Consider the following 27,874-nt stretch of genomic DNA (forward strand, 5'->3'; position numbering starts at 1 on the left):
CTACCACGTCCACCACCCATCCGTCCGCGTCCACCACCGTCCACTGCCCTCTGTGCCGCCCAACGCGTGTGTAAGGCTTTTTCGTGCCATCACCACCATCCACCATCACCAGCCCTTGCCCTCTGCGCCGTTGCACGCGTGCGTACGGTATTTGGAACGACGACGACGACGACGACGACCTCGCCACCGCCTCGGCAACCCTCCTCAGCCCGCTGCGCCGCTCAACGCGTGCACACGGCTTTTCCGGGGCATCACTACCATCCACCATCACCAGCCCTTGCCCTCTGCGCCGTTGAATGCGTGCGTACGGTACTTGGAATACGACGACAACCACCTCGCTACCGCTGCGCTGCTAGATGCGTGCGTACGGCTCCCCTGCTGCACCACCTCTGTGTCGCTCGATGTGAGCGTACGGCATTTTCGCTTCACGCAGCACCCCAGCGCCTTCGCCCTCAATGCCTGCCTCACCGTACAATATAATACATCCATAAATTACTGCTTGAATTGTATGCTTGAGTAGTTGAATAATGGTCATTGAAGCCTTGATTTGCATGTATTTTACTGAGAAACTGTGAGTATGGCTACAGACCCCTTTGGATGGCAGAAGCCGTGAACACCGCGGTACCGGTACGGGTGGCGGTAACATGTGGTGTCACCCCACCTGGCACCCGCACCACCCGTGTACCGCCGTAACCCGTGCCCTACCCTAGCCCGCGTGTGCGAAACCACCCCGGAGTTTGACACTTCATTAATTCTGGTGACTGGGACTGTACCCTCATATGGAAATATCAGTCATCTGAACCTTTGAGGTGGATTGCTTGGCTAGTACACGGCAGTACACCGTCTTTTTATACAATTTTGCAGAATGATAATAAGTGTAGCCGAATTTGGAGCGGAACTCCTCTTGACCAGGACTTTCATTGTGAAGTAGAGCATCTATTCGAGCAGGGGATTAAGTCTACTCGGGATGGTAGGGAATGGCAGTCGGCAAATCAACATTCTGTTTCAACTGCGGCACCGTGAGCACTTGAGAGTCCTCAGTCCACCACAGCGTGCTCTTCAACGCGTTTCGCACCGCTTTACAGAGGGCCGGAAGAGTGGTGCTCTGCTTTAGCTTTAAAGCTCTGATGCATAGTGTTTTGGCGAAGAGCGTGGCGGCAGCCAACTCGTTCTTCCACTCATGGGTACGTTGAGGCGCCAGAATTGACTCGTGCGTGAAGGACTGGTAGTCCAGGATCATCAACGCCAGCGCTAGCAGTGGTTTACAAGGACCTACGGGCGTATTAGTTGAAAATCGACACAACAGAATAGAGAACCAACGCGATTGGCCTGCCTCGAACTCCAGGCAGAGCATCATGCGAGCAAGGTAACGCTCAACACATGGATGCTCGGCGTTTGTCGAGAAAGTTCCGATGGAATGCTCGATGCGACGGCTCCAAGCAGTGAGGTGAAGCGAGTCATGGGTCAAAAAATGACCCCCAAGAGCGATACTGCGGATTGGTGAGTAAACGAGATGAAGAAATCCGGGAGGCTGGAGGCTGGGAGGGTGATAAGAGTGCAGCCAGCGCAAAAGAGTACAAATTAGCACGCACAGAACAGCCCCGGGAGTCAGCATCAGAATGAACAGATCTGCGTGATCTTTGATCGACTCTGCGTTGAGGATTGCTTCGGTGGCTGAAAGGAAGCGCCTTGTACCGGTTTCAAAATCGATGCCTTCCTCTGTGAAGACTTTCGGCCTTAATATCCCCCAGATTTTCATGCCTGACTTCATCGTTACCCAGGTCGATAGTCCGCCTGCGTCGTGATGAGGATGAGTGAGGAAACCGGCCGACGTGACGAGCTTCCACTCGTTGAGAGCGAGCATGTCCCAGGAAATGTCGCCTGGGCTGGCAGCTTCTGCTTTGGGTAGGCTAGCCTTTCCGGTGGCTCTCCCCGAGGATTTGGAGTTAGCGTAGTTCCTTTTCTCTGTAGCCTCAAGTGACTGCATATGGTCGCGTATTCGCCTAAAGCAGGTAATGAGGGGGCTGACAAGGCATACAGTCGGATGCTCACCTGACGAAGAAAGGGATCTCATCATTAAAGCTAACGCAGTCCAAAAGGTTGCCACATGTCGTGGGTGACTCCAGCGACGCGACAAAGTCCTTCAGTTTCCCAATACGATGGATTGTGGATCCCTGCGAGGTTCCGAGTTCGCAGGTAGGCTTCGGTTTGGACCGGCGCTTCCCAGGCCCGCGGATCCAATACGGATCCTGGGATAGACTGGTTTCTGGGCGTCCGTCATCCTGGTCGTCGTCTTCGCTTTGAAGAAGGACTTTACCACGCGCACGAAGCTCCGCATCTGTATTATTCATCAGCTCCGTCACTGAGAGACATGGAATGAAAGAACGAACCTTGCCAGATGACCGGCCGCTCAGGGCTAGTCAAATCTTCCTTCCACTCGTCAACACTCCAATCAAAAATCTGATCCGCGCCAAGGGCCTCGAAGTCATTAACTAGGACGGGCCGTCCGGCGGCTAGAGACCGGCGAATTCGATCGCAAAAGGCCCGGGCAGCGAGACGATCGTGCCTATTGATCTCGGAAGCATCCAGAACCAAGACAGGAGGCTCTCGTTCCCCAAGGGGAGTCATGGTTGCATCCTTCCCGTGTTCCAGCATGAAGCGCACTCCTATGATGTCCTCGTCCTAAGATTTCATAAGCGTGTGTTCGCGTCGAAATGCATGAGGGTTCACTTTAGTTTCTGGGATTCCAATCTTCTGACCTACAAAAGGGAGGGGCGTTTGCAAGCCATTGAACCATGTTACGATTGACGCATCCTCCGGAAATTGAGTTCCTTTGGCACGGACGATTGAATCTTGCTTCCATATCCCGGTGTAGGTTGGGATTGCAGTTGGAAGCAACTTGATTGAGGGATCGTGGTGAACATGACTGTAAGCTGAATCCGAGGGTGATTCGCCAGTAAAAGAAAGGAGATTTTCGGAGTCAAGGATTGCGAGTATTTGCTCAGGGATGCTTGGCGGGGCGATGTCAATATGACGAGGACGCTTAGGTCCTGCTTCATCGATTGCGGACAAGTGATTCCAAATGTCTAAGGACGGGAGGGTGGAGGTATTATTCTTCTGTACTTTTCGTCTTTTAGCTGTGGTCGCAGAAGCCCAGGATATCGTTTTCTTCAGGGCGTCCCAGAGTAGCTCATATCCAATGACGATGGGGTGAAAGACCTTATCTTCGTTTCCTCTCCAAGGTTGCCAGACCTGGAGATGGTCGGAATAATAAATCTTACGATCACGGGTGTCGACCCAGATGTCGCCAGGATTTCCTCGGGAAAGGGGAGGAGTTTGACCAAACAGGCGCACGTATACAACACGAAAAGTCTCGCCCAGTTGTGTCAAGTATCCCCAGTCCTTCCAGGCCTCAGGACCTGGGCGGCGTATCTTTGAGGCTGATGTGGCTTCGAGTATGACACTCATCCCCTTTTGCCTTAGAATATCTGTTCCGTTTAGTGACGATGTATTCGTGCTGGGATTGCTGATGAAGACCTCGGCCGCGGAGGACTCAACTAAACCATTGCATGAGCTTAAGGCAGCAATGGCGGATATTATATAAACGAACCTTTCATAAAAACAGCAGGTGTGGCTGTCATTCTGTGGCAAGCGGCGTAAAGGGCGTAAAGTTCAAATTGCAGCAGCTGGCGGTTGCTGTCCCACGCCCACATTTGCCAAACACCAGCCAAACAAACACCTGGTGTGCAGGCACTTTGTCATACGCGACATATCTCATTCATTTATTCTACGCCTTTACATCCACACCCAGCCTGGTCTCCTTGCCGCCACTGGCGAGGAGCATTCTCCCCATCCGAATGGCACAATCCCATCAAACCTTTACGCTACTATCGCCCATGTCATCGCGCACGCAGGGCTTGTTCAGACGGTTCGGGCAGCCTTGGCAGTATCACGAGCAGTGCTTCCGATTTCGAGGACAGAAGATTGAAATCAAGCTTGACCTGAGCGAACTCGTGCTTGAAGATCGTCATGGCGGGAGTGGGTGCGTTCACAAACAGGACCAATCTCGTCGTGAACTAGGACCACGTAAGGTTAGTTGACGTCTGTCTTTTCGTTTCGACGCTCACAAGTACCTGGGTAGCTAACTCCTGCCCACCCGGCGTTAACGCGCTTTGCAGAACAAATTCTCGCCATATACCGAACACAGCGAAGTGTCCTTCCGCCTCCCACTGCCCATCAGCACGAGCGCCGTCATCGCAACCATAACAATCACAATGAGCATCACCACCTTCGAAAGAATCCCTCCTCAAGAAAGCAGTACAAGATACCGCAAAGTTATCAGCGGCAGAGAAGGCTGCGCCGCTCGTGGAGGAGCATGCGCGCGGAGGAGAGGCTGTGGAGAAGGGAGGAGCGTGAGCCGGTGCCTGATGGGTGGAGACGCCTCCAGGAGGAGGACTGGAGGCGCGAGGAGGGGTGCCGGGGAGCTGAGGAAGCGGGACGCCAAACGTGTGCAGGAAGGCGGCACAGGAGAGGACAGGCGCAGAGAGGCCGCAGCGGCTCGAGGAGGCGGAACGCACTAGGGCCGATAACGGATGGACACCGCTCGAGGAAGCAGAACGATGACTCACAGTAGAAACGGAATGCGGGCACGGGAAGGAATGATAGACGCACTATCACTCGCCTCCCACTGGCGTCCAAGCCCGCTGGAAAGCCCTCACTGCTCCACACCGGCCTTGGGACCTGGTTCTTTGGGTGTCGGACCTACGCAGGATGCATGAAAGTCTATAAAATCGACTCCGGCCTCCACTTACGAAGTTACATGTAAGCGGCTTGAATGTAAAGGTACATTTTTATCGGCGCCTCTTTTTGCGTTCGAGGCTTACGGATCCAAATCATCAGGTGGGCAGCGCATGCCGGCACTAGTCCTGCGGCCTATTTTTCGCAACGCTGTCAGTTCATGTCTGTGGTAAGACGTCGAGAACCGCGCGCGGCCCCGCACGTACTCGTTTTCACCTGAACGACTCCATCTCCTGTTCTATTCTGTACACCGCACGCTCTGTTCATGTGCATACTTCCTAGAGCCCCTCTTCCTCTTCTATCTTACTCCATCAATGCTTTATCCTACACATTCCACTCGTCCGCGTAACCAAAAGTCAATACTGTCCTGTACGTACCGCACTACGAAACCTGCCTACTGTATACTTATGCCAGCGGGGATTTATTGAGAAACAACTTGAACGAGCGGACAAGCGGTCGTAACGTATATGTGCCAAAAAAATACCAGCGCAAATGCGACCAAGTAGAGGTAAGGGAGGGTTTATTAATTGCGTCGTGAGGTTGGCTAAAGGAGATGAGTACGGGGGCAGCGAATGCGACCAAATGAAGGTAGTGGATAGCGTATGAGGTACACGTCAGAGGCATCCATGAAGTTGAAGGCGGGTACGCAGCGTGAAACGATACATGAAAGAGCGGCGGAGTGAGAAGTACGAAGGCAGCGAATGCGACCAAATAAAGGTAGTGGATGGCATATGAGTTATGCGTCGGAGACATCCATAAAGGAGAACGAGGGCGGCGAAGATTATGGGTTGAGGGCGGGTAGGCAGCACAACGATGCGGCGGAGAAAGCGGCGGAGTAGAGGAGTACGAGGGCAGCGAATGCGACTAAATAAAGGTATTGGATAGCATATGAAATACGCGTCAGGGGGAGGATGATTGCTTAAGGCGGTAGATTAGGCAGTGATAAAAGTCTGGCGAGCTACGTCTTCAAGCAGCACAGTAAGTAATTAGGGCAGCGTCTAGCGCAAAAGGACTTACTGGAGACCTTTTTGATACTATGTCCTCTGCTCCGCAGCATGTGTGCCTTGATTTCTTTGCGGAAAGTCTTCCAGGCGGCCGCCTCTTGTATGGTATTTTTGAAGCGCGCCGATTTCAATGGGTTTTTCGTTCATAAAACGAATTCGCAGTTGAGTCGAAATTTTTATGATGAACCAATGTAATCCTCAAGTTAAAGGATTGATTGGGGGAACCACGGGGGCCTAAAGAGTGGCTATAATAGAAGGCGACAATTGCGATCATCGTCCGTCCATGAAGTGAAAACTACAGAGAACGTGCGGCCAACCGTGGAGGTTATGATAGGGGCCGAATGCGATGATTGGGAAGATCGTGGACGAGGAACGCTGCTGACAACCTTCGGTGAACCGTACAGGTTTCCAGCAGGTAAGGTACGAATGCGATGATTAGGAGGATCATTGACAAGGAACGCTGCTGACAACCTTCGGTGAACCGTACAGGTTTCCAGCAGGCAAGGTAGAAGGTGAAGATGTCGGTGGCCTGGAGCTGACTACTGCGTAGATTTTGCAGCAATTCGTGGGGTAAGTATGGAATGTCGTAATTGTGGTGATCCGCTGTAGAGTGGGTGGGACTGTGAACCGTGGAGGACTTGAGGGCGGCATTACAAAGATCGTCGGCAGGAAACGCTGCTGAGAACCTTCGGTGAACCGTACAGGTTTCCAGCAGGTAAGGTACGAATGCGATGATTAGAAGATCGTCGGCAGAAAACGCTGCTGAGAACCTTCGGTGAACCGTGCAGGTTTCAGCAGGCAAGGTACAGAGGTGAGGACCGCGACGACCGTCTGCAGAATAAACGCCGAGGAGAACTCGCAGTTATTATGCAGAGTCGTGGTGATTGCGAATATCATCGCGAAAGTGATCACTGCAAGAAACCTTCGGTGAAACCGTGCAGGTGGCCGCTCGCGTAGAATGTAATGGTGGAGCCGACACCACAGAGATCCCGCGGTTAACTGTGCAGAGTTGCAGGAGTGGAATGTGATGATTGCGACAATCGTCGGTGGAGAAACCCAGCGGTCAACCGTCCAGGTTTGCATTGCAAGCGTCGGCAGGGAACCCTACTGAAAACCTTCGGTGGGCCGTACAGGTTTCCAGTAGGTTAGGTGCTCAAGTGTGAATGATCGCGACGTTTGTCTGTAGAGTCGATGCCGCAGGGAGTCTGCGGTGAACCGTGCAGAGCCCGAGAGCGGCCGAATGCGACGATCGTCCGTGGATCGAGCAAGAGGCAGGCAAACCGGACGAACAACTGCTCTGTGTGCTGACATCGATCGATGGTATCGACGGAGTCGATGGAGAAGGCGAGTGGGAGTCGTGACACGCGGTCGGTGAACCGTGCCCGCTACATCAAGAAGAGCAGCACTGCGTTTGATCCATGTTGATCATGAACGACGGTCATATCCTGAAAATGGCCATGTACAAAACATCACTCATCGCGCGATTTTCGCAGAAAGTGGCAAACTTACGAGTGGACTACCCGCACTACATCTATCTGCCGTGTTGGTCTTCAAATCGTTTCGAATCACTAAGAGCAGGTCGCATATGCCTGGAGCAGTAGGTGGACTGGAGAAGGTGCGCGCCGACAAGGGTAGGAAAATGCAGGTGTAAACAACCCCATCGGAGCTTTAAGCTTGATAGGGGCTAGTTTGAACGCCTCCTTTCAGGCTTTCTGACAACATTGAAGGTTCAACAGGGATCCGGAAGAGTCCCAGATCAATATTAGACAGGCCGTAGAAATAACGAGCATTGGCTGGGTTAGACATATGCATGCGCGGAGTACTCCGGTGTTGTCCCGGTCGTGTTCAAGGCAAAGGCATGCGCGCTTAAGACAGCGTTCCTTGCACCGAGCAGAACCTTGGAAATACACAAAAGTCTTATACAACTATTTACGACTTTCCGTATATCACTGTCCACGTGCAAAGCAATTAGCTACCATCCCTCATGGCGACCCATCACGCCATCCTCTTCCTATTGCCTTCCTCCAACTCCAGACTCGCCACCACCGTAATCTCCTGCACAAGATCCTCAACAACCGGTTTCAGCTTCTTCATCCTCTCCGGCACATTCGCATCAACTACAGTACTGATGGCCTTGTCTCTGCAGTGATGAATGCAGGTGAGACTGCGCAGACGGTGGTGTGAAGCCTAGGACGGGGGTGAGAAACCCAGTGAATCCCCTCCGGTGGCTCTGAAGGGCAGACAACGTCAACCTGCTGAACCATTTCTCAGGAGTACGACCGGAAAGACGCTGAAAATGTAGTCAGCCACAACGCCTTCAGAAAACGAACGAATGTAGAACATACCTTGGCGTTACCAGCCGATATGGTAAACGACATTCTGTACAAAGTCTTCGAGGCCAACACTCCACATCAAAGCTCTGTGGTGTTTAACGATCGAGTTCGAGCGATCGACTCGATTACATGGAGCTAGGTACACACTGCGCGATGCAAGCACACGAGCAACGCAGGGGAACTCGAGCCACCCGTCCCCATCGGCGGCTGCGCTTACGGATGCAAGTACAGACTCCAATGTCTCCCCAAATACACGAAGTAGAACCGTTGTTCCATCCTCGGGTTCGACTTCGCTCACTGCGCGTCGACTTGATAAACGCCAGCAGCCTCCCAGCGTTCTCGGCAAGCGCATCACGCCCGAACTAGCTGACGAGGTGAGCTTCCTCTCTCATCAGCATCGAGATGGTGGCTAACCTAGATGTACCCTTTCAGTAATCGAGACGTCAAGTTCGAAGCGATCGGCACAGCGGCCAACTCGTAGAAATGCGCTTTCTTGGCTCCGGATGGCGAGATAGGGTATGCCGTTTGGTGTCCGGGTCTAATTTTGCTCTTTTTGATCTCAGTTCTCTTCGAACTTAACGGCAAAAACCCTTGAGAAAGCCGGTCAATCAAACCGAGCTTCCCTGGGACGGACGATTCCGTGGCTCGAAGTCCGCTGCGGGCACGCCTCGGCCAAAACGGAGCTTTCCATGGATGCAGGCGGCTATATCACTGCGATGGCTGGTGTTCATATGGCTGGTGGACTGGATGGCAAGATGGAGCACACCGTGGTGTATATCCGTGAGTCTTCTATCAGTTTCTTTCGTTTTCTCATCTTATCGTCTCTGTAGAGCAGCCTTCCAGGCTGTCACACTCACTGCAGACTCACACTGCAGAATGCCTTTGTCGAGAACGTCAACGAGGAGCTGTGCAGCCCGTCAAACAAGCGCATCGGCGCAATATCTACTGCTTTCCACTGCGGGTACTCCATGGACAAGATCTTGGAGATGACGAACATCGACAGGCACTTCTTAGGTAAGCCGGATCCTCTTTTCATGATGGAGCAGACCTCCCTGTACGTTCACCTCTCAAAAACGTCTGGATGTTACTTCTGACGCATGCCTGTCTATTTCAGTTTATGCAATCCTGCGGTGCAAGCTTCGCTGCTAGGCAAGGCAGCTCGTCTTCTAGGATAAGCAGCTAGCAGCGTGCTTTGGCTCATGGACATCACGATGGAGATCAACGTCGCCAGTTCGTTATTACTATATCCGCCCATCCGATTGCTAGCTCGATTCTGCAGGCGCTGATGTCGGTCGACGGTGCGACTGGCTGCGATTTATCCACGCCGCCGTATCGTTTCTTCAAGGCATCTGACCTTCGAACGGTGACGAACACGGCCCGATTTTACCCTCGCAAGCCAGCGGTTATTTCCGGCCACGTCTCCGCGAGGCCGAATCGCTAGAAAAGAAGGATGCGAAGGAAGCTGCGGCTACTTAGAGAGGGCAAGATCAAGCTGTTTCAGATGTCCCCTTCTGCCACATCTTCAGTACGTCACCCTTTCATTACACCTGGTACTTGTAGTGAACAATCTCTATGTACAGTCAGCCTCGGCGCTCAATCATGAGGGTTCCCGAGTCGACCTGTTGTACATAATGCTAGCCACGTACACGCTATAACTCAATTCCAAGGCACCACTGCTGGTTGATTTCTCGGATTACTGTGCGTTCATTGTGCTACTTCCCTTCGGGCTCAAACACACACCTTCATTCTGCTTTCAGAACTTGCGACTCCCATCAAGGCGCACATATGCTTGGACTGCGAGCATCTCTCTTTCCAGACGCCTGCCTGACCTGTCAATCCTACAGACGAAACCATGGAAGCCATCTTGCCCGCTATAACTGTAAATCATCAATCTCGTGTTCACTTTCCCTGATTCTGTCGAACTAAAACAATGTTCCGTCTTCCTATCAGCATCCATGCCTCTGATTATGCCGATCAAGTCTATTCTTCGTCCTGTATCAACCCGCCTGTTCTCGTTGCCTAAGCGCATCACTGACGCTGCCGGCGCCAGTTGTGTAGGTCGCCCTCCTGAAGCAACTGACGCCACACCGATCAGGACCTGGCCAGCCCGCAGGTGAGTAGTCATCTGTTGATATGTTCTACCTGTAAATCGTAACCATGTTCACTTACCGGGACTGGTCTTATCCTACGAGACCCAGATATGCATTCCATATATACACTCAAATAAAACTGTGAATCTCATGCAGAGTAGACAGAGATGCAGAGTTAGGAGAGTCAGACACATGTCCCCTGAGCAAAACAGTTGCGAAAACCAAAAAGCTAGCACTTTCGAGCAAAATCCGGAGTGGCGTGGGTTACGGGTATGCAGTGGACACATCTGCACTTACTGGGAATCGAACCAACGCCCTCTGATTATGGAGACCACAGCCCACCCCGCGTTTAGCACAGCACAGGGACCGGAACCCTTCCGCCATTTGACCATCTTTCGCTTTAGGAGGAGCTTCCTTACAGTATATAGAGTTTTAGCACGCATAGGCCACACATATACACGCATCCTGGCATTTCCGTGAAGCGGCGCCACTCTGTCCCCAGACCAGACCCACACCATGCCCCACCGTAAGAGTGCTGCCACGAAACAAAAGAATGAACAGTGTATGTCGTCCAGGCTTGTTCTTGATCAGCTTTTTAACAAATCCTAGTCCGCAGTTATTTACTAGCACCTGCGACTTTAGCTGCTCTAGAACACCTCACTGCTGCCGACATCCTGTCTCAAGGGACTGCTCACGTTCTTCAGCACCGCAACACAACGCCAGCGTATGTCCAGTACCTGCATACCTTAACATGCAGGCTCTAAGCTTTGATGGTAGTGGGACTGTTTTCTCGCTGCTGCGATCAGCCATGATAGCAGCGAATCACAGACTGGTTCGTCACTCCGTCCAGTTATCAAGCGCCTCCAGTCCGCCTTGAAGCAGGACCGCAAGAATGCCGGCTATGCTAACCACACCCAAAAACGTGGACTTGTGAGCAGGCTTTGTCGTCACCGTGTGGTACAGTAACCCAGCCCTGTAATAGATTAAGTCCCTTCTCGGCCACCGCTCTCCACCATCCATCAGTGCTCATATCAGGAAGCATGGCGACAACATCGAGGAAGCCATTCGGACCAGCGTCGCAGAGCTGGGTTTTGAACTCCTGCTTTGCGATCGCCAGTCAGATGATTACAGGCAGTTCCATGGTATAGCTGTTGTTGAGCCAGGCACTCCGCGCAGAAATATAAAGCCACCCAACCAGCAGATTCTAACAGTAACTCCAGAATCTGGCTTTTACTTTGTGAAGCCTGAACAGAGTATTGTGTTTATCTCAATTGATTCAGCCGGAGGTGTGCTGTACCGTTACATCATGTTCCCGCCGGCTGGCTGACTAGAATTCTAGCGATCACACTCGACTTGTAGTGATTCGTGGTGTTGCCCTTGACGCGCCCTTTGCTAAACCCCTCTACGACTGGCTGATGAGTGTTGTCGAGGCAGCGTGTCATGTTCGCCGTGACTGCCGTGTAGGTGAAGCTCCTACAAATTCCATGAGATATATTAACGCCCGCCCTTCAGCCATATCATCAGGGCGAAATGGTGCAGTGGGGCCTGAATATGGGTCCACGCCACCGCCATATCCTTGGATGGGCCAAGAGCTTCCGGCGAAAGCTTTCTGAGCTTGCGTTGAAGGCCCTTGATACTGATGCTATTGGAGCAACAAGTCTTTTCTGGGCTCTTGCCCGCACATACCCTCCTGCTGAGGTTATTGACCCACTCCAGGACTATCTCGACAAGGCTGCGCTTCCGTCCATGGGCACCCTCCATGTCGCGTCAGGTAGGTGCTGTCTGTCTTAGGAATCATCAAGATTAGCTACTCATCGATTGTCCGTCATTAGGGTGTGGATTCGCCATCGAGGTCGATGATCTGATATACGACTTCAGCACTGCTCGCCGCGCCCCACCGGAAGGCCTGGCCACATACCGATACGCTTCGTAAGTGATCTTCATTAACCCTGTCGCCAGCTAATGCTCACTTTCATAGGCCCGGGCACAGAGATGGCTCGGCTACCGGCTGGGGCATCTCATGGTGCACTGGCTCTTGGGGCAACGAAAAAGGTGGTAATGCTTACGTCGACCTCAGCCTTCGAGTTGTTGTGCTGCCCGCACGTGGTACCCTACAGGCTACACGGCCGCGGTCTTATCATGCGAGCACTACTGCGATTGAGCCTGAATCCGGTACTGCAGGGTTCACAATTGTTTTCACCGACCGCATAGACAAGGCTTATCCGGAGTTCATGCATAATAACGAGATAGGAACACTGCTACCATTTTCGCCAGACCATACACAAATTTAATATATTACTGAATGCACCCTCTGGGTCAAAGATAGAAGATAGTTGAATAGTTCGGGCTGTGAAAGTGAAGATTTTATGTATAAAAACCCGTCTGTATCTATCGTGGTCGCAGCGACCCCCTCCCCGGGTGTATACCCTTCCATACATACGGACTAGTGATTACTTGGAGAACAAAAATTCCTAGGTAAACTCTGTCAGGACGAGTTGACGGATTCAAGGATGCGGCGGCCGTGCTGGTGGCGATGCATGAAGTGCAGAATCATCGCAACTGGCGAGGGGAGCGTTCTGAACCGATGAGCTTGCATACATCAGGAAATGTCCCGGCCAAGTGAGCAAATGGCCCAAGCCTTTCCAGTCCTACTTCCGCGCTGTGATCTTCCTGCGAAGCGACCGTTTGGGTCAGCACGCCCTAAACAATATACCGGATGATGTACTAGCCCGAATTTGTATTAATCCTTCAAAGGCTTCAAAAAGCAACCGACGCTCAATGGATCGTACTACTGGCGATGGCAGAGTCAGAGAGATGATGTATTAGGCGGTGATGACAGCACGTATGGGTCTGTACACGTGCACGACTAGAGAACCAGAGAGACCGGCATGATCTTGGAGGTACGATGCTCATAGTAAGAGTGAATTAAGTTCAGGTTTGATGAATCATACAGCGACGACGAAAGGACACAAGCTTACGAAAAACTATCAAAAGGCCGCTCCTGTAGTTTCATCCGATCCGTAGTAATAATGGGTCAAAGTGTATGGAGAGAACGATAGCATCCGAAGTAGCAGCAGACGACCCCGGCGGCGTACCCACACCCAGCAGATTCAACCACTGTGTCGGACTCATCCACACATCGCCATCAGCCACATCCACATTCACATCCAAATCTGCCCCGTCCAACTCCAAATCCGGCTCCGCCTCATTCGACGAAGTCGTCGACGCGCGATCCGAAGGCTCTGGGAAGTCGAAACGCTGAAACGACTGTTGCAGCGCGTCATCGCCGTCGGTATCACCGAACGGGCTCATGTCGTTCATAGGGGAAAAGTTTAAGAGGTCGTCCTCCTTTGGTGGGGTGGGCACGCTGCCGCCGCTGACAACGCCTGAGGAGAACCACCGCGAACACTCAGCACGAGGGCTGGAGCTGCCGTGTATGGAGAATGTTGGCTCGTCTTCGGATTCGTATGGCGGAGTTGGCAGTTGGGCATCGATGGCCATATCTTGGTCTTCAATTATAGGGTCGCCGGCATTGCATTGGCATCGGCGTTCACATCCGTATTAGAAGGCGCGTCCATCGCCGTGATTTCTGCAGAAGATTCATTCTGCACAGCAGCGCGCGCCTCCTTGATCTTTTCGTAAGTTAAGTCTTGCCGCCAAGCGGTGCAGACGATTGCTGGTGGTAGAAAAGGAGGTACGCGTTGGCATTCTAAAAAGAGGAAAAGAACAGTGTCACGATTAAATCACAATTCGTACAGAAAGTAAGAACAAACGCACCACAGCATCCTCAGCCTTCGTAGGCGTCACATACGAATCATCAAAATGACACCACATCGAATTCATATGGTTCGACACATATCATGCCAACACCCAGCCCACCCATATGCTCATCCACACCACACAAATCATACACCAGCGGCTCCTCAACGTCCTTCAACCCCAACTCCTTCAAGCCTCCACATCAACCCCCTTCGCCTTCAAGTCCCTCGCCACTCTCCTCTCTCCTACGACATCGCCTAGGTCGAGACCAGTAACGGGGAAATAGATGAACACGTCGATCTTGTCGGGCAATGCACGGCTGCTGCCAAACCGCTTGAGGTGCACGACGAGCACGTCGGGTGCGCTCCAGAGATCGAACTGCTTCGTCGCCTGTGGGTGTTTCTTGCATCGAAGGCACAGATCGTTTGCGCTGAGCCTCTCCTCCTTCGTAACTCCGCCAAACAATCCTGCAGACTCAAACCGCGGTTCGAGCGCGCCGTCGACGCGGCACTCGCAGCCTCAAGCTCCGGGTGGACGAACATGTCCCACGAGTTCCGCCGTGCATGCTCCCACGTGCGATCCTCACCAAAGAAGAACACTTTCATGTTCTCGTCGAACTCGCAGTAAAACTCGTCACCATCACGGACAGCCCCGTTCGTCCCAGACTCCTCAGCGCACTGTCGTACCAATGCTGCCCGTACATCGTATACCCTGTCCGAAAGTTCTTCTGGTTCGCCAAAACATGGAGATTGAATATATCCGGTTCCGGACCCAACCGCACAGGGATCGGGAATGTCTTGGTCGATCGATGCGATAGAGGTTTTCAGCGAGCGGGCGAGCGGCCATCTACATCGTTGACACGCGACCGAGGAGCACTTGTGCGTTCAAGGGGCTCGCATAGCTGGAGCTCAACAGGCTGAAGATCGTCGGGGAGAACATGCGGAGAAGAGGGAGTGGTAATCAGCTGGTGTGGCGAATGCAGGACGGGCGCTAGAGCCTAAGTCAGGAGTGCCTCAGCGGGTACGCCGACCTGTGGATCGTCTACGGGTATAGGTGGGACGAACTGTGACACGAGGGGGGTATAGGAAGCGAGTCGTCGGTTCCGCCAACATGGATCATAGCAACACTGATGTCAGCGGCGGACGTTATGGTACGCGCAGGAGATTCCGATGCGGATACCTGGGGAGGGTCACATCTAGCGCTGAAAGCCGCCTCAACTGTGCGCTTGCGGTGTTGGGATGGGGTTTTGGACGTGTGAGAGCCTTGATCATGAAATTCATGTAGGAGTGCAGGCCGACTCATTTCATGGGGCAGAGGGGAAATCGGACCGGAGACTGCAGTACCAGATGAAACGGCCGTGGATGAAGTTGATGGTGGGACTTCTAAGGCTGGTAGCCATAGTTCTGGCTCGAGGGTGGAGGTTAGTTGTGGGGTGGATCTTGATGCGCCAGCTAAACGGGCAAGAGAGTTAGAAGTGGATGCACGGAGTATATCGGTGGAATACGCACGGGCGCAGGTGGTGTCGGCAAAGCACTTGTAGGTGATATCTCGGACCTCAACCGCGCGTCATCCAGTTCGGTGGCCCTCTGTTTGCCCTTTACGCGCGAGAGAGAGCCGAACCATGATGAAGTTGACTGGTTAGTGGCTAGCTTTACGCTAGCGACACGAGCCGAGGTGGGAAGAGAATTCGTCGTCGGTTGATGCGCCGCCGGTCGTGGTTCTCGGAGTGAGGACGGTTTGAGCTATCCGACATGGAAATGGTAGATTGGTTATCGTCTAGAAATGGATCCGAAAGCGCCGTTAGCGTTGTTCCGAGTACAAACGGTTGTGACTCACCTGTGGATTCAGCAGTGGAAGTCGAAGCAGAGGCTTGCCTGGTCAAACGACTGCCTCGAATTGTCGGATTGTCCAAACTAGAAAGTGCGCTGGCAGGTAGCTGAGAGGCTACGGATGCGAGAGGAGCTCCTTGCTCGGGCTCTGTGACGACAAAGGAGATCCTGGGTGGTGGTTGTTTGTTTACAGCTATCGGGCGCCAGACTTGTGGAATACGAGAGCGTGTTGAACGAGAGGAACGACTGCTTTGGAGAGGAAGAGGTCGATGGGAAGGGACCCTTGATGCGCATATCAAGAATGGAGGAACCGTCCCACAAGACGTGTCGTTGCTTTAGCTGTCCGTGGGTAAGCCTTTTGCAGTCATAGGGAGAGGACGCTGCGTACCTCGCGCTCATCAACCTGTTCAACCAGATGCGTCTGATTTTTGCGGCAGTGAGCCAGTGCACTGGATGTTCCCGTGCTCGTAAGGCAACAGGGAGGTGAGTGTCCTGAGCACGAGGCATAGCGGTAGCGAGACTGCAGCTCGGCGTTGTCGGAGCCTAAGTGGATGGATTGTCAGAATCGACGTTGATGCGAGGACGGTGCAAACGAAACGTACACAGAGGCTCTCTAGGCTGCGATGAACCACGATGACGAGTTCCGCTTCGTCTATGCGCCTGCCATCCCAGTCCCGCACCACCACTGATCAGCCTTTCTTCCGCTAATGACAAGATCAATCCGGGTTGAAGAAGAATGCTCAGATCTGAGCTTTAGATCTGAGCTTTGATGACAGGTAAGATGCTGATGCGCATAACTAACGCGCTCAATGTGATCGGGGTGGACATCTCTGAACATTCTCCAGATATAGGGTTTGGGCTGGAATCGCAAAGGTGTGTTAGTATGGTCCGACTATGAAGACGAATGAATGGAACGAGAGCTATAAGGGTACCGGTAAGCGCTAAGCGTCGGGGTGGGGGAGACGCGCGTGCAGCTTTGCGGTCAACAGATGTAAATACCGCGCACCTTCCCAAGCGTTTGCGCTGAAAAACGCTTAACCAAAGCCATGGAGCACAATCATTGCCGTCAATGCCAGGGACATATTCGAGTGGAGGAGGAGCAGTACGTTTGGTATGTTGTGCATAGCTTTCATCCTGTTGACAGTAACGCAGCTGCTCAAGCCTCCTGAGCTCGCAAGCACGCCTTCCCTTCACATTGCCACCAAAGTCAATGCACCAATTACCTGAGCTTGATTTTGATGGCAATGAGCAGCCGGTATATGGAGCTATCACCCCCAGTAAAGTTAGAGACGACGATGCTTCGGCTTTCGACTCAGACACAGAGTCTGATGGGACGATCACACCGAGAGCAAACGTGGCTAAGCTCCCAAATGGTATATAGCCCACCCAGTTTTTGAATGTCAGCTAATTCAATGTGCTAGGGCGAAACACGCAAAGTGCAGAGTTTCCAGGAACAAGTGTTTTTTACATCAACAAACATCAATTTCACCGCGTGTACCCCAAGCTTACACAACGGATTGTTCAGCAAGAGCATCGACAAGAATTGCTGCATCGAAAGTTGCGCTCATGCCTCCTCCAAAACAAACAGGCTCTGAAGCTTTTTCTCTCCAAAGAGGTGCAGAAAATTAGCGAGGCAATTGACGACGTCTTTGCAGAGCAGGAAGTGCAGCTCGATTGCTTCTTGAAGGATCGCAAGGAAGAGTTGGCCAGGGCCCCGGAGAGCATGTGGGATTTCCTTGAGTCTTGCCTTTCAGAGTTGGAGCATGCCGCAGGTGTGTAGGGTCAGCGGAGTTGTGTCTTTGACTGCATTGTTGTCTATCCTTGCTTTCGTGTTCAATCGGTTTGTCCTGCTCTCCATATCCTCCTAATTTGGGGGGTGCCCACTATTGTATATCGATGGTTCCTTCATTAGCCTCGGTTTCCTCTCCATATTGTATATCATATTGTATATAGACATGTACAGCGGTATCCTTCTAGTGCGTGTCTCAATTTGTTTTGAAAGATGTGGGTTTACTATGTAAGAACCTAAGGCGCACAACATATCTCTGATCTATGTTGGAGAGACAAAGAGAGGACATCGTGGTGGACGCCGACGAGAAAAGGTTTGGGCGCTTAGATCAATCGCGTGACGCTTCTTTGAGCACCCCTCTTTGAGGAGTCTCTCCGCCACTTGTATTCAACTTGGTCCAGCCAAGGACTGCGTACTCTCAGCGATGGTCTTCTCATCTTCCAGTCTTTTGAACCTCAAAGCTTCATTGCAGGTCGTCATCCTATCCTGGCCTGTGCAATCTCTCTCCGCGCACTTTAGGCAGTCCCTCCTGCCTTTTGCTGATGATCTTTGTCCTTTAGTAACCCTCATGGCTGCCATTTGAATCGATGCCTTTGGAGCTCTTATCATTTATCCATTTATCGTCGACTATTTCATTGCCTCGCCGCATGCCGATACATACCTTAGTACGTGATCAATTTGTAACGCCGTGAATTGCCATCTCACTCACCCGTCTTTACGCAGTTCTTTTCCTGTGTCCAAACCCCCAGGAGAAGATTTGTTGACGCGCATGTCGTCAACCCGGGTCAGGGAACTCGAAGATGTTTTGAGAAGGTTTGAACATCGACCATGAAGCGTATTCGCGCTGGTGAATCTCGTTTATGAATTATCTACTGCTTTTCATACCTAACACGACATTCGTAGTGCGCATATACTGTACTCCTGGTACATCCCAAGATATCTGCTGCCTAAGCGCCATGGTGTTTTGACCTTAAACTGCGATCCTGTCCGTTAACAGGATATTCGTATGAGTACGTTCGTCCTTTCATGTCATCCATATCTTGTGCTTTTCTCATTCGCGTTTATCCCTCTAGTGCTGTGTTAATGTTGATTCCAAACAATATTGGATTAGTGTGATCATGATGACGAACCCATGTTCCGAGTACGTGTGAGCCAATCAAATCGAGCGTTTGTTCCCTCGATTTGATCGTACTAAACGCACGCACTTTCTTGCTGATGCGTCGTTTCGCCTAGAATATCTGCCTATTTGCGCCATACATCTTCGTTCAATCTTCCGCGCAAACCCTCGTCGTTGCTCCGATCCTTCGACGTAAATTGATCAACGGGGTCGTTGTCGTATTCGCGCTGGCAAAGACGTTCTTTCGTACTTTCGCTGTGTGTGATTTCCGCCTCCATTGTGTATGTTGTTTGATTTCACTCTCGTTGTTCCGTTGTCGCTTACCATCCGCGCCAACCTTGGTCATTCATCATCAGATTCAAGCATTTAGAGAGAGACTGTGCGCAAGCGTGGACACGTCTCTTGCTGCAGGTACGATTGATCCACATTTCTCAAAAGCCACGGTTTTCTCATCCGTTATGCGCCAGTTCTCCTAGTGTACATGGATATCTTCTTGCAGTACAATCGAAAGCCTACACCCCGATCTCCTGAACATTCACATCGCTCGACGTTTTGCAGTGTGCAGTGTACGCGCTTGTTCACGAGATCCAAGGCTTGCTTGTTTACTGAGGACATCGCGAGCTGCGCCCCTACGCACGGAAATGGCACAGCCCGGTACGTCTATCATTTGCCTTAGCGTATCTGGATTGTTACTCAACTCACCTAACCAGCCGCTACGTCGTGATCATCACCTCGAGTGCATCTCTTGTACCGTTGTGCTGCGGGATCGAGAAGCCACGAGATCAGCTCTGAACTCAGGGAGCAGGGGTTGGATTCGATCATTCGAGGCGGTGCAGCTTGAGACTAAGTATCAGACTGAGCGTGGGCTATGGGCATTTTCAGTAGGGTTTCGATGGACTCTTGGCTCATACTTTCTACTGCTGATGACGCACTTTCGTCGCACTCGCTGTTTTGTGTTTCGACAGATGACTAGTACTCGTACAATGATGATTACACCAATGGACTGAAAGTGATAATTTCGCTGCGCGATAGTATAGTAGTAGTGTATACACCGCTTGCAGCCGCCTTCTCAGCCAATACATGTTCTCGGTAGCGATGAAGTCCCGGTAAGGAAGTCCGTACGTCTGATCATTTCAGCAGAACTCGTCCAGCGTCACGACAATCATGGTCTAGTATAGTAGGATATCGTAGGATGTAGTATATGCTATGAGACGACACGCCGGCACGGAAAGCGAGTCAGACTAAGAGCTTGCGTTCATGATGGCGCAAAGAACGGGATTGCAGTCGTCCGAGGTCGGATTGTGGACGGACGGCGCAAGCATGGGCCAGTGACCGCGTACGTCATCCTCGGGTTTTCACAGTGGGACAGTCAACAAGTCGACCGCCCGACGAAGCATTAGCAGTCCTGCATTCCTGCTTGCGTGTAGTGGCGGCGCTTCCTTCACTACCATTGCAACGGTCGTTATCGCTCCATCCCAAGGCGCTCTACCACACCCGTTCGTCAGTAGACGCAACGTCGGCGTCCGTCTCAGGCCCTGCCCCGTCCCTCGGACCTCAACCCACTGCCAAACCGCTGAGGTCGCCGGCACCCAAGCAGCCGCGAATCCCAGGACAACGGGGATATGGCCGTGAAAATGCTTGAAGGGCAAGCGGGGAGGACAGGAAAGACGTGCGACCCTCGGGAAGGTGTCCAGAGTCGCATTGGAGGTGCATTTTCGACGATTTTCGCAACACAGACGATGTTCTCTTGAGGCAGAAGGAAGGGCTTGCGTGGTGTAAGGTGTTGTTGACACCATCTGAAGATACACGGCGATGCTAGAAGGAATGTATAAGCCGACAGGTGCAGTGCGCGAGACTCCCTAGGAACGCACACCTAAACGATGGAATCCACGATATTGGGCAATTGTCGCGCCGGAACGCCGTATATGCGACCAAGCGCAGGTCGGCTGAGGACAGACGAGTCTCACCTGTACGCTCGTGAAAACCGAGGGCGCTCAGTCTACAGATCCGGGATGCAGGGTAACCAGCTGACATGGCCACCCGGAACAGTCGTCCGACTCTTAGGCACGCCTCAATCCTCGATTGATTGTTGCCGCAGCGCGCTGGTCCCTGGACATGGCAGCTTAACGAAACCGCGCAGGTTGTGGGTCGTGTTCTGCTTCTACCCCACGTTCAGGGCTCCATTCGCTCGTGCACCTTCTATACACCGAGTCACCCAGCGGCGTCGTTTTCGATTTCGGTCGAGAACACCTCGCGCGGGCTTATCATCCATCCGCAAATAAAACGCCGAACCCACACAGTAAGGTGTGTATGCACCTATTGCTTGCTCTCTGCTGCGCACTACGCAGCGCCGCAACGATTGCGATTACGATCACGATTGCGAGTGCGAATGATCGATTAAGTATGCGCATGCTCTGCGAGAGGACAGCGACGCCGTCGTCGAGACGTGCTCATGATAAGTGCGAGCCAATGGGCGGGGTGGGAGAGTCGGCTGTCGCGCACGTACGCAGGTATGTATGTGAACCGGGAAGGTTGAATGTCGATGTTTGCATCGTGCGTCGGGGATCGAGCCTAAAATGCAGTCCGGCTTGAGGGGCAAGTGGTTCAGAGGCGAGCAGTTCAGGCTCAGTTTCAGAGACCCAAACCGAGTGACAGTCGATAAGACCCGTAAGGCTTCGCCTCGCTGTGTTGACTATACTCTCTGCAAGTTTTGGCGTTTTTGGCGACGAATCGGGGTAAGGAGCGGCTGCTCTAAGCGGATGTGGGGGTGGGAAGTGCTACAGCGATGTGACCGGTGACAAGCTCACAGAACTCTGGAGCTGGGAAAGGACTGGAAAGAAACACTAGGAACTGTTATGGGCAACAAACCACACAACACCCCAAATGTATCCGGAACGAGTGAAGATCCTTCGCAACGGGTGGAGGATACGACCTTCGAGATAGGATAGCGACAAGACTGAACTCGTATGTCACATCTCATACATAACCTTACAAGGTTTTGATTTTTGATTCCAGCCACTGATGCAAGTCATTGGCCAGACCGTTGAAGCAGGGGATGAGGCCGGGCTCGTCAGCTGTTTGAATCTTGAGACTCTGCTTATCCTTGTGCGTTCATCGTACCAGTCTTGGATGACCTTGAAGACTAATTTTTGGATTTCAGAAAATTACTATTCTCGCGAAGTTCATCCCTTGGCTGGCAGAATTCCTTCTTCGATGCGGCGGCAACCGCGCCTTCGACGGCGACCTCCGCGTCCTTGCCCTCAACGCCCTCAACTGGACTGTGCAATAGTAAGTGTTTCTCGTCCCATATCTGCCTTTACTGTTGCCGTGATCTGTTGACTGACCTCTATCACAGCAAACAGTCGAAAGTTCAAAGCCACAACCTCGCCCCTGCCATTCTTGAGGGTCTCATGCCCATCGCTTCAGAAGAGGAGCCAGAGGCCATCAATGATGACGCGCGGTCTCGGGTATGCGCTCCTCAAATATTAGAACATCGTATCAAGTTCCTGATCAAGTTTACAAGTCTGCGCTCAGTCTGCGCTCCGTATCATCGATGGACCTGCGACATCGCTTCCACCGCCCAAGTCTTCCCTGCGCTCTGAATGCTCATTCAGAAAGCTTTCTCTTCTGCGATCCTACGCATCGTCGTGCTGCTATGCTCGCGTTGAATGTTTCCGTGGAGGGCTGTAGCGAGTATATGGCTCCTCTCATGTCCGAAGTTTGGCCAGTCATCGAGGCTGTGTTTGGTGATAGCAATGCAAGAGTTCGCAGGGCTACATGTGTCGCCGTTAGTTGCCTCTGTGAATGGTTAGAGGATGAGTGCGTTGCTGAGCATACCGTTTTGGTTCCCGTAAGTTCTCAGTTTGTGTGTTTCGATCTTCTAATATGGCCTGACTTCAAATCAGGCCATCACGAACCTCATCAATGACCCCGAGGCTCAACCATCTGCGTGCACGGCCTTGGATGCGCTGTTGGAGATCCTTCACGATGTGATCGAGCAAATCTTCCTCTCGTCATGGAGCACCTTGCAGGCCTCGATACCGCTCCATCCCTGTCAAGTCCGTCATTACTGGTGCCATCGGCAGCGCCGTTCACGCGTCCAAAGAGCGGTTCCTCCTTTACTTTGAACCAATCATGTCCCGGCCTCAGCACTTCCTTGTGATTACTGGTGAGGGCGAAGAGGTTGAGTTGCGCGGCATTACGATGGATGCGACCAGCACCTTCGCCGAGGCCATTTGCAAGGATGTGTTCCGGCCATTCTTCCCTGAAATGATGAAGCAGGCGTTCCAAGGGCGCTGAGATGGGCAGTGCCCGCCTCCGCGAGTGCAGCTTCCTCTTCTTTGGCGTTATGGACTGTGTGTTTGGAGAGGAGTTTGCGGCATACCTTCCCAGCGTTGTGCCGCCTTCGATTGCCAGCTGCAAGCAGGTCGAGCAAGGTGACGAGAATCTCAGCAGTGAGTCTGGCAGGACTGCTTTCTGGTCTTATGCTAACGTGCGTTTTCTAGTCTTCGGCTCCGAGGGCTCTGCTGTTTGTGCGTCGGGCTCCTCCCCTGCCAATGCCATTGCCGTCATGGACGAGGTTGATGCGCATGGCAACGCCTCTATTGAACTAGAGGATGTGGATGTTGGCCAGATGGTTGATGTCAACAACGCCATTGCTATCGAGAAAGAGATCGCTACCGATACTATTGGCACCCTCTTTGCATCTACTCGCAACCACTTCTTACCACACGTTGAGCAATGCACCGTCGAGTTGATCGACCTCCTGGACCACTAGTATCAAGGTATTCGCAAGAGCGTCACTGATTCTCTCCTTGAGATCGTGCGGACATTCTACAATCTCAGTAATCATCAAGAGTGACGACCCGGCGCTGTTGTCGTGAGTCCCTTGTATACTTATTGTGCTTCGTCTGATTGATTTTCTTGTGAAGCATGTTCCGGTAGACACACAAGTGAAGACAGTCATCAGCCATGCCATCCAGCCTTTGCTGGACATGTATGAGAGCGAAGATGACAAGTACGTGTTTGTTTCGATATATATACTCTCTTTTGGGATGAGAATTTTCCTCAGCTCACTTCGACGCTATGCGAATGAGACGACTTTTAGTATTTTCTGAATTTGCTTTTGAAATATCTGAAACCTTGTTCTGACTCGGTTTTTCAAGTCTGTTGCATCCGCTGTTTGTGTCGGTTTGGCTGAGACACTCAGTCCTGCGTTTGTCGAAGGACGTGAGTCTCCGTTCCCCAGCCCATGCATGATCTCTTGCTGAAACTATTCCAGATCTCGACACTGTCTGCAATATCGCTATTCAGATACTTGAGCAAAAGGCGTTCTGCCAGCAATATCCTGACCAAGATGGGGCAGAGGAGGCACCCGAGGACCAAGCGGAGTACGACTCTGTTCTGATTTCCTCTGCTGGTTACTTGGTCGCCGCTTTGGTGAATGCTCTTGGCACGGACATTGCTCAAGCATTCGAGAAGTTCTTCCTCTTGATCGCCAAGTACTACGTGAGTGATCTCCAGGATTTTGCCGATAAGCCTGTATATTGACTTGCCTTTCCATTGCAGAAAAAGAGCAGATCGCTCGCAGACCGTTCATCGTCTATTGGCACTCTTGCCGAGACTATTTCAGGCATGAAGGGATCTATCACGCCGTACACTGAGCCTCTGCTGGAACTTTTCTTTCGAGCTCTCAGCGACACCTGAGGCCGAAGTTCTCAGTAATGCTGCGTTTGCCGCTGGCCTCCTTATCGAGAGCTCCGACATCGATCTCTCGCAGCAACACCTGCACCTTCTTGGAGCGCTTCAGCCTCTGTTCGTTCTCGCTCCTGATGCTCCTGCCGGCAAACTCAATGCGCGGGATAACGCAGCGGGGGCTATTGGACGCACGATCATCCGGAACACTGCGGCCATCCCACTCGGCCAAGTCCTGCCTGTCTTCATCGACGCTCTCCCTCTGAAAAACGATTACCTGGAGAACCGCCCTGTGTTTCGGCGATGAAGATGGGTTAGTTACTGAGTACTGAGAACCGAAACAATGATACAGGAAGGGAGCACGAGGAGACTAATGAGTCAGGGGAGCATTGAATATTGAATATTGAATGTCAACACGATCGCACAAGTGACTTGAAAGGAAGCGTCTGGCCAACGGCGAAGGGTCTAGGGTTACATGATGAACCAAAAGTTTAAGAGTGGAACCGCTGACGCGTCATCCAAGCTTAGAGAGCCTTTCATGCGCCCGCAAGTACAGGAGATCTGCGATTCGGTAAGCAGATGGGGCTCCGATAATTGACCGGTTATATATTGACCCCGCAGTTGGGATTGGTGGCGGTGAGTCTCGGAGCTCTCGATCAGGGCCCACAGGGGAGTCCGGTGCTGCGGCTTTGCTACCCGGACCACCACGGACCGGGGTATCACCTCTCCATTTTCCACCCAACTTGAAGTCCATTGCTTCAGCCTGCCACTCTCCTATTTCTCTTTCACTCTCACTTTCCTATTTAATACTCTGCCGGACGTCCTCTCACAGTTCTCCTCTTCTCCTGAACTCGCCTCAGTCATGCAATTTCACTTTTCTGGCGCACAACAGGGCCCAAGTCTGCCTTGCGCTTTGAAGAGGTGCGATTTCTCATATTTACATCCAGGTTCAAATATCTGATATCTAACTCTGAACTTGAAATCTAGCCCTACTCGCAAGCATCGCTGGTGTCGCTCTTTAAGTCACATATGCCGCGTACTTGGCCCACTTCGACGCGAATCCGCTTTCTGCATCTGCCTGTCGCCAATGAACTCTACTCTCCTTTTCCTCGCGGCCCATCGTCGCGGTCATCGTGATCATCAAATCTCTAGCCAACTCCTCGACCAGTGTTTCGTCAGTACAGGCGTGCACGGGAGCGAGCCAACGCTCAGAGATGTCGTCAGCAGTATCTTGGGGTGTCCTCCCCGTCGGGTCGGTGTTAGTGCATCAGGAATAGCTCGAGCAATTCGTGACAGTAAAAAATGCCACTTTGCTCGTCACAAAGCACATCAGGTTGAAGACGGTCACATCCCAGAGCTCAACAGAGCCTTCGTATGCGGATGAGGGTTTTTGCAGTATGTTTCTCATTCATTCTTTGAGCTTGGTGACAAGACGATTAGACGGTATATGGATCTACTCCACCAACCTCTTCCGCTGATCCATTTCAGCAGACACATCCACCAGCGCGACCCCGTCGATTTTAAACGACACACTGTCTCTATAAGCAGCCAACTTTGTCTCACGACGATTCACGCGCAGAGGCTGAAACCGAGGACGATGGTGCCGGCAACGCCGATGCCAGCCTGGAGCATCTCCCTCGGCGCCATCGAAGTATGGCCCAACATTATGCTCCGTTTCTCCGCCACCTGGACGAATCCCATATTGATGATCAATCTTATCACAACTTGGTCAAAGCTGATGGGCGGCTGGTGGGGAGCTCGAGGGACGCGTTGAATGCGAGTAGATATCTTCCTTATATTATTTCCTCGTCATCTTTTCGTTCCCTCCCTACCCCGGATATCTTACTGACGAACTTTCTCGCACTAATAACACAGTCAGGCGATAGCGGACATCCTCGACCTCGACCACGAACCTATGACCGTCCACGGCATAACCTTTACCGCCAAAGTCTCTTTCCGCGACGCTTGCTTCACCATAGCCCCCCGCTACGCCTTCGAGTGTCTTATCCCTCGGTCATCTCCGTCAAGATGCATTGCTCCATTCCAGGCCAGGAGGCAAATGCGAGGATTATGTGCGAGACCGATCACGCATAAGGAAGCGATGGGACTTAGGAAGTTGGCGCGGGTGCACGTGGGAGTGACGGTGGACATGAATACGGAGCATGGATCCGACTTGTTGCAGTTATTGGCGGCAGCTTCGATTCGGCCTTTGGCGCTTTCGTCTCCTGGCAAGCCGGTCACATATGCGTAGTCTGAAATGAACCGCTTTTCTCATTGTTCTCGTCGCAATGACTTGCAGGCGTCTCGGTATGCCTTTTCCTTTGCCCTTTGCGCGCCTCCTATCGCTCATCGAAAGATAATGGCCTACATCACGCAACCCATCGCAGAGCGCAAAGCAAGCATTGTTCAGTTCATCGACAGCGTGACACACGATTGTCCCAAGGCCGCGCCCCGCTTGACGATTCGCGAGACGTTTGAGAGCACGGGGACAACTGTATGGCCACAGCCATGCTGGAAGTACGTCGGTCGCCATAGGAAATTATTGTAATCCAAATGTACTATATACAAAGCAACAATAAAATAAAGCAATTCAGTCTGTAGTATATACAAGCAAAGCAGTAACAAAATAGGTCGATGACGTGTCCATCTTAAGAATTCGCAAAATCCGAGAGGAAGCTGTTGAATGCAAGATAAGCTCATGACATCAGGTTCAAAGCTAGCGGCGTATCCCAGACTCACCACTTGTTACGCGGTCTGACCGTCAGCAAAGATATCTCCAAAGGTAGAGCTCCGAGCATGCCCATGTCTACGCTGACGGGAAGCTCTGAAGCGATGGAACATGCACAAGTCGAGCTCGTCAAGATTCATATCAAAGTCAAGTTTTTGGTCACTGGTAATGAATGCCAGGATGCTTGTAGATAGGGTATCGGCGGTGCACGTCCCTGCTACCAGGGCCACAAATTTACCACGATAGTATAAGTGAATGGAAAGCTTGACTGGCGCGTATCGATTGGTGTCTTGGAGATGCGTGACAGGATACTGGCTATGGATACATGAGTTAGTGTTCTGCGTTGACAATAGACCACTGCCAGGTGAAAACGTACACCGCAAGGTCCTCCTCGTCGCTGACGACATCCCACTCAGTAAGATCAATGTCGTGATCACTTGCGCTGAGAGCATGGTCTGAGACGCGGGGTATCACGGCGTTGCATAATGAGAAACACTTACTGTGTGACGTTCTGGTTTTGCGAAGTCGCGTCGGGGGTATAGCTAGCTGTATAGGGTCAATATTATAGGACTTTTCAGCATAAATGATAACAAGAAGCGCACCGGTAATGCCTTTGACCCGACGTTGAAAATGACAAGGAGGAGGACCAAGGGAGTACATTTCGTATATAGATTCCGAACAAGGTGTTGACGGAAGCGAAGAGGTGGTGATGCCTGGGAAAGAAATGCAACCAG

At 52.1% G+C, this 27,874-nt stretch overlaps 12 protein-coding genes across 12 annotated transcripts; 6 read left to right on the forward strand and 6 right to left on the reverse strand.

The window, feature by feature from the left end:
• Nucleotides 1-958: 958 nt before the first annotated feature.
• PC9H_010249 (uncharacterized protein) lies at nucleotides 959-3,641 on the reverse strand (the record flags this gene model as incomplete). The annotated part of the gene is made up of 7 exons (XM_036779743.1): nucleotides 959-1,272; nucleotides 1,321-1,490; nucleotides 1,593-2,003; nucleotides 2,053-2,338; nucleotides 2,391-2,682; nucleotides 2,731-3,557; nucleotides 3,611-3,641. 7 exons carry the CDS (start codon nucleotides 3,639-3,641, stop codon nucleotides 959-961), a joined length of 2,331 nt encoding a protein of 776 aa, XP_036629132.1.
• A 258-nt stretch (nucleotides 3,642-3,899) lies between these two features.
• On the reverse strand, nucleotides 3,900-4,912 carry PC9H_010250 (uncharacterized protein; the record flags this gene model as incomplete). The annotated part of the gene is made up of 5 exons (XM_036779744.1): nucleotides 3,900-4,076; nucleotides 4,134-4,576; nucleotides 4,629-4,761; nucleotides 4,820-4,829; nucleotides 4,884-4,912. The coding sequence occupies 5 exons, from the start codon at nucleotides 4,910-4,912 to the stop codon at nucleotides 3,900-3,902; spliced, it is 792 nt and encodes a 263-aa protein (XP_036629133.1).
• A 3,441-nt stretch (nucleotides 4,913-8,353) lies between these two features.
• Nucleotides 8,354-9,309, forward strand: PC9H_010251 (uncharacterized protein; the record flags this gene model as incomplete). Its single annotated transcript, XM_036779745.1, has 5 exons — nucleotides 8,354-8,392; nucleotides 8,458-8,508; nucleotides 8,698-8,904; nucleotides 8,965-9,188; nucleotides 9,249-9,309. 5 exons carry the CDS (start codon nucleotides 8,354-8,356, stop codon nucleotides 9,307-9,309), a joined length of 582 nt encoding a protein of 193 aa, XP_036629134.1.
• Nucleotides 9,310-10,740: 1,431 nt separating this feature from the next.
• On the forward strand, nucleotides 10,741-12,515 carry PC9H_010252 (uncharacterized protein; the record flags this gene model as incomplete). Its single annotated transcript, XM_036779746.1, has 8 exons — nucleotides 10,741-10,786; nucleotides 10,834-10,948; nucleotides 11,031-11,154; nucleotides 11,207-11,510; nucleotides 11,584-11,684; nucleotides 11,737-11,995; nucleotides 12,057-12,153; nucleotides 12,203-12,515. The coding sequence occupies 8 exons, from the start codon at nucleotides 10,741-10,743 to the stop codon at nucleotides 12,513-12,515; spliced, it is 1,359 nt and encodes a 452-aa protein (XP_036629135.1).
• A 718-nt stretch (nucleotides 12,516-13,233) lies between these two features.
• PC9H_010253 (uncharacterized protein) lies at nucleotides 13,234-13,725 on the reverse strand (the record flags this gene model as incomplete). The annotated part of the gene is made up of 1 exon (XM_036779747.1): nucleotides 13,234-13,725. The coding sequence occupies one exon, from the start codon at nucleotides 13,723-13,725 to the stop codon at nucleotides 13,234-13,236; it is 492 nt and encodes a 163-aa protein (XP_036629136.1).
• Nucleotides 13,726-14,172: 447 nt separating this feature from the next.
• Nucleotides 14,173-14,686, reverse strand: UBP12_2 (CSN-associated deubiquitinating enzyme Ubp12; the record flags this gene model as incomplete). Its single annotated transcript, XM_036779748.1, has 2 exons — nucleotides 14,173-14,373; nucleotides 14,621-14,686. 2 exons carry the CDS (start codon nucleotides 14,684-14,686, stop codon nucleotides 14,173-14,175), a joined length of 267 nt encoding a protein of 88 aa, XP_036629137.1.
• A 120-nt stretch (nucleotides 14,687-14,806) lies between these two features.
• Nucleotides 14,807-16,640, reverse strand: PC9H_010255 (uncharacterized protein; the record flags this gene model as incomplete). Its single annotated transcript, XM_036779749.1, has 9 exons — nucleotides 14,807-14,973; nucleotides 15,048-15,434; nucleotides 15,488-15,578; nucleotides 15,650-15,759; nucleotides 15,820-15,980; nucleotides 16,033-16,151; nucleotides 16,201-16,355; nucleotides 16,415-16,563; nucleotides 16,615-16,640. 9 exons carry the CDS (start codon nucleotides 16,638-16,640, stop codon nucleotides 14,807-14,809), a joined length of 1,365 nt encoding a protein of 454 aa, XP_036629138.1.
• Nucleotides 16,641-16,858: 218 nt separating this feature from the next.
• Nucleotides 16,859-17,592, forward strand: PC9H_010256 (uncharacterized protein; the record flags this gene model as incomplete). Its single annotated transcript, XM_036779750.1, has 3 exons — nucleotides 16,859-16,914; nucleotides 16,965-17,185; nucleotides 17,234-17,592. 3 exons carry the CDS (start codon nucleotides 16,859-16,861, stop codon nucleotides 17,590-17,592), a joined length of 636 nt encoding a protein of 211 aa, XP_036629139.1.
• Nucleotides 17,593-21,739: 4,147 nt separating this feature from the next.
• Nucleotides 21,740-23,017, forward strand: PC9H_010257 (uncharacterized protein; the record flags this gene model as incomplete). The annotated part of the gene is made up of 6 exons (XM_036779751.1): nucleotides 21,740-21,823; nucleotides 21,879-22,006; nucleotides 22,074-22,185; nucleotides 22,242-22,568; nucleotides 22,624-22,707; nucleotides 22,778-23,017. 6 exons carry the CDS (start codon nucleotides 21,740-21,742, stop codon nucleotides 23,015-23,017), a joined length of 975 nt encoding a protein of 324 aa, XP_036629140.1.
• A 1-nt stretch (nucleotide 23,018) lies between these two features.
• On the forward strand, nucleotides 23,019-23,495 carry PC9H_010258 (uncharacterized protein; the record flags this gene model as incomplete). Its single annotated transcript, XM_036779752.1, has 2 exons — nucleotides 23,019-23,172; nucleotides 23,224-23,495. The coding sequence occupies 2 exons, from the start codon at nucleotides 23,019-23,021 to the stop codon at nucleotides 23,493-23,495; spliced, it is 426 nt and encodes a 141-aa protein (XP_036629141.1).
• A 217-nt stretch (nucleotides 23,496-23,712) lies between these two features.
• PC9H_010259 (uncharacterized protein) lies at nucleotides 23,713-24,719 on the forward strand (the record flags this gene model as incomplete). The annotated part of the gene is made up of 4 exons (XM_036779753.1): nucleotides 23,713-23,735; nucleotides 23,928-23,947; nucleotides 24,000-24,226; nucleotides 24,408-24,719. 4 exons carry the CDS (start codon nucleotides 23,713-23,715, stop codon nucleotides 24,717-24,719), a joined length of 582 nt encoding a protein of 193 aa, XP_036629142.1.
• A 2,438-nt stretch (nucleotides 24,720-27,157) lies between these two features.
• PC9H_010260 (uncharacterized protein) lies at nucleotides 27,158-27,800 on the reverse strand (the record flags this gene model as incomplete). The annotated part of the gene is made up of 4 exons (XM_036779754.1): nucleotides 27,158-27,455; nucleotides 27,517-27,582; nucleotides 27,641-27,686; nucleotides 27,743-27,800. 4 exons carry the CDS (start codon nucleotides 27,798-27,800, stop codon nucleotides 27,158-27,160), a joined length of 468 nt encoding a protein of 155 aa, XP_036629143.1.
• Between the last annotated feature and the right edge of the window lie 74 nt (nucleotides 27,801-27,874).

The sequence above is a fragment of the Pleurotus ostreatus genome (assembly GCF_014466165.1).
Source record: "Pleurotus ostreatus strain PC9 chromosome Unknown scaffold_7, whole genome shotgun sequence".
Taxonomy (NCBI): Eukaryota; Fungi; Basidiomycota; class Agaricomycetes; order Agaricales; family Pleurotaceae; genus Pleurotus; species Pleurotus ostreatus.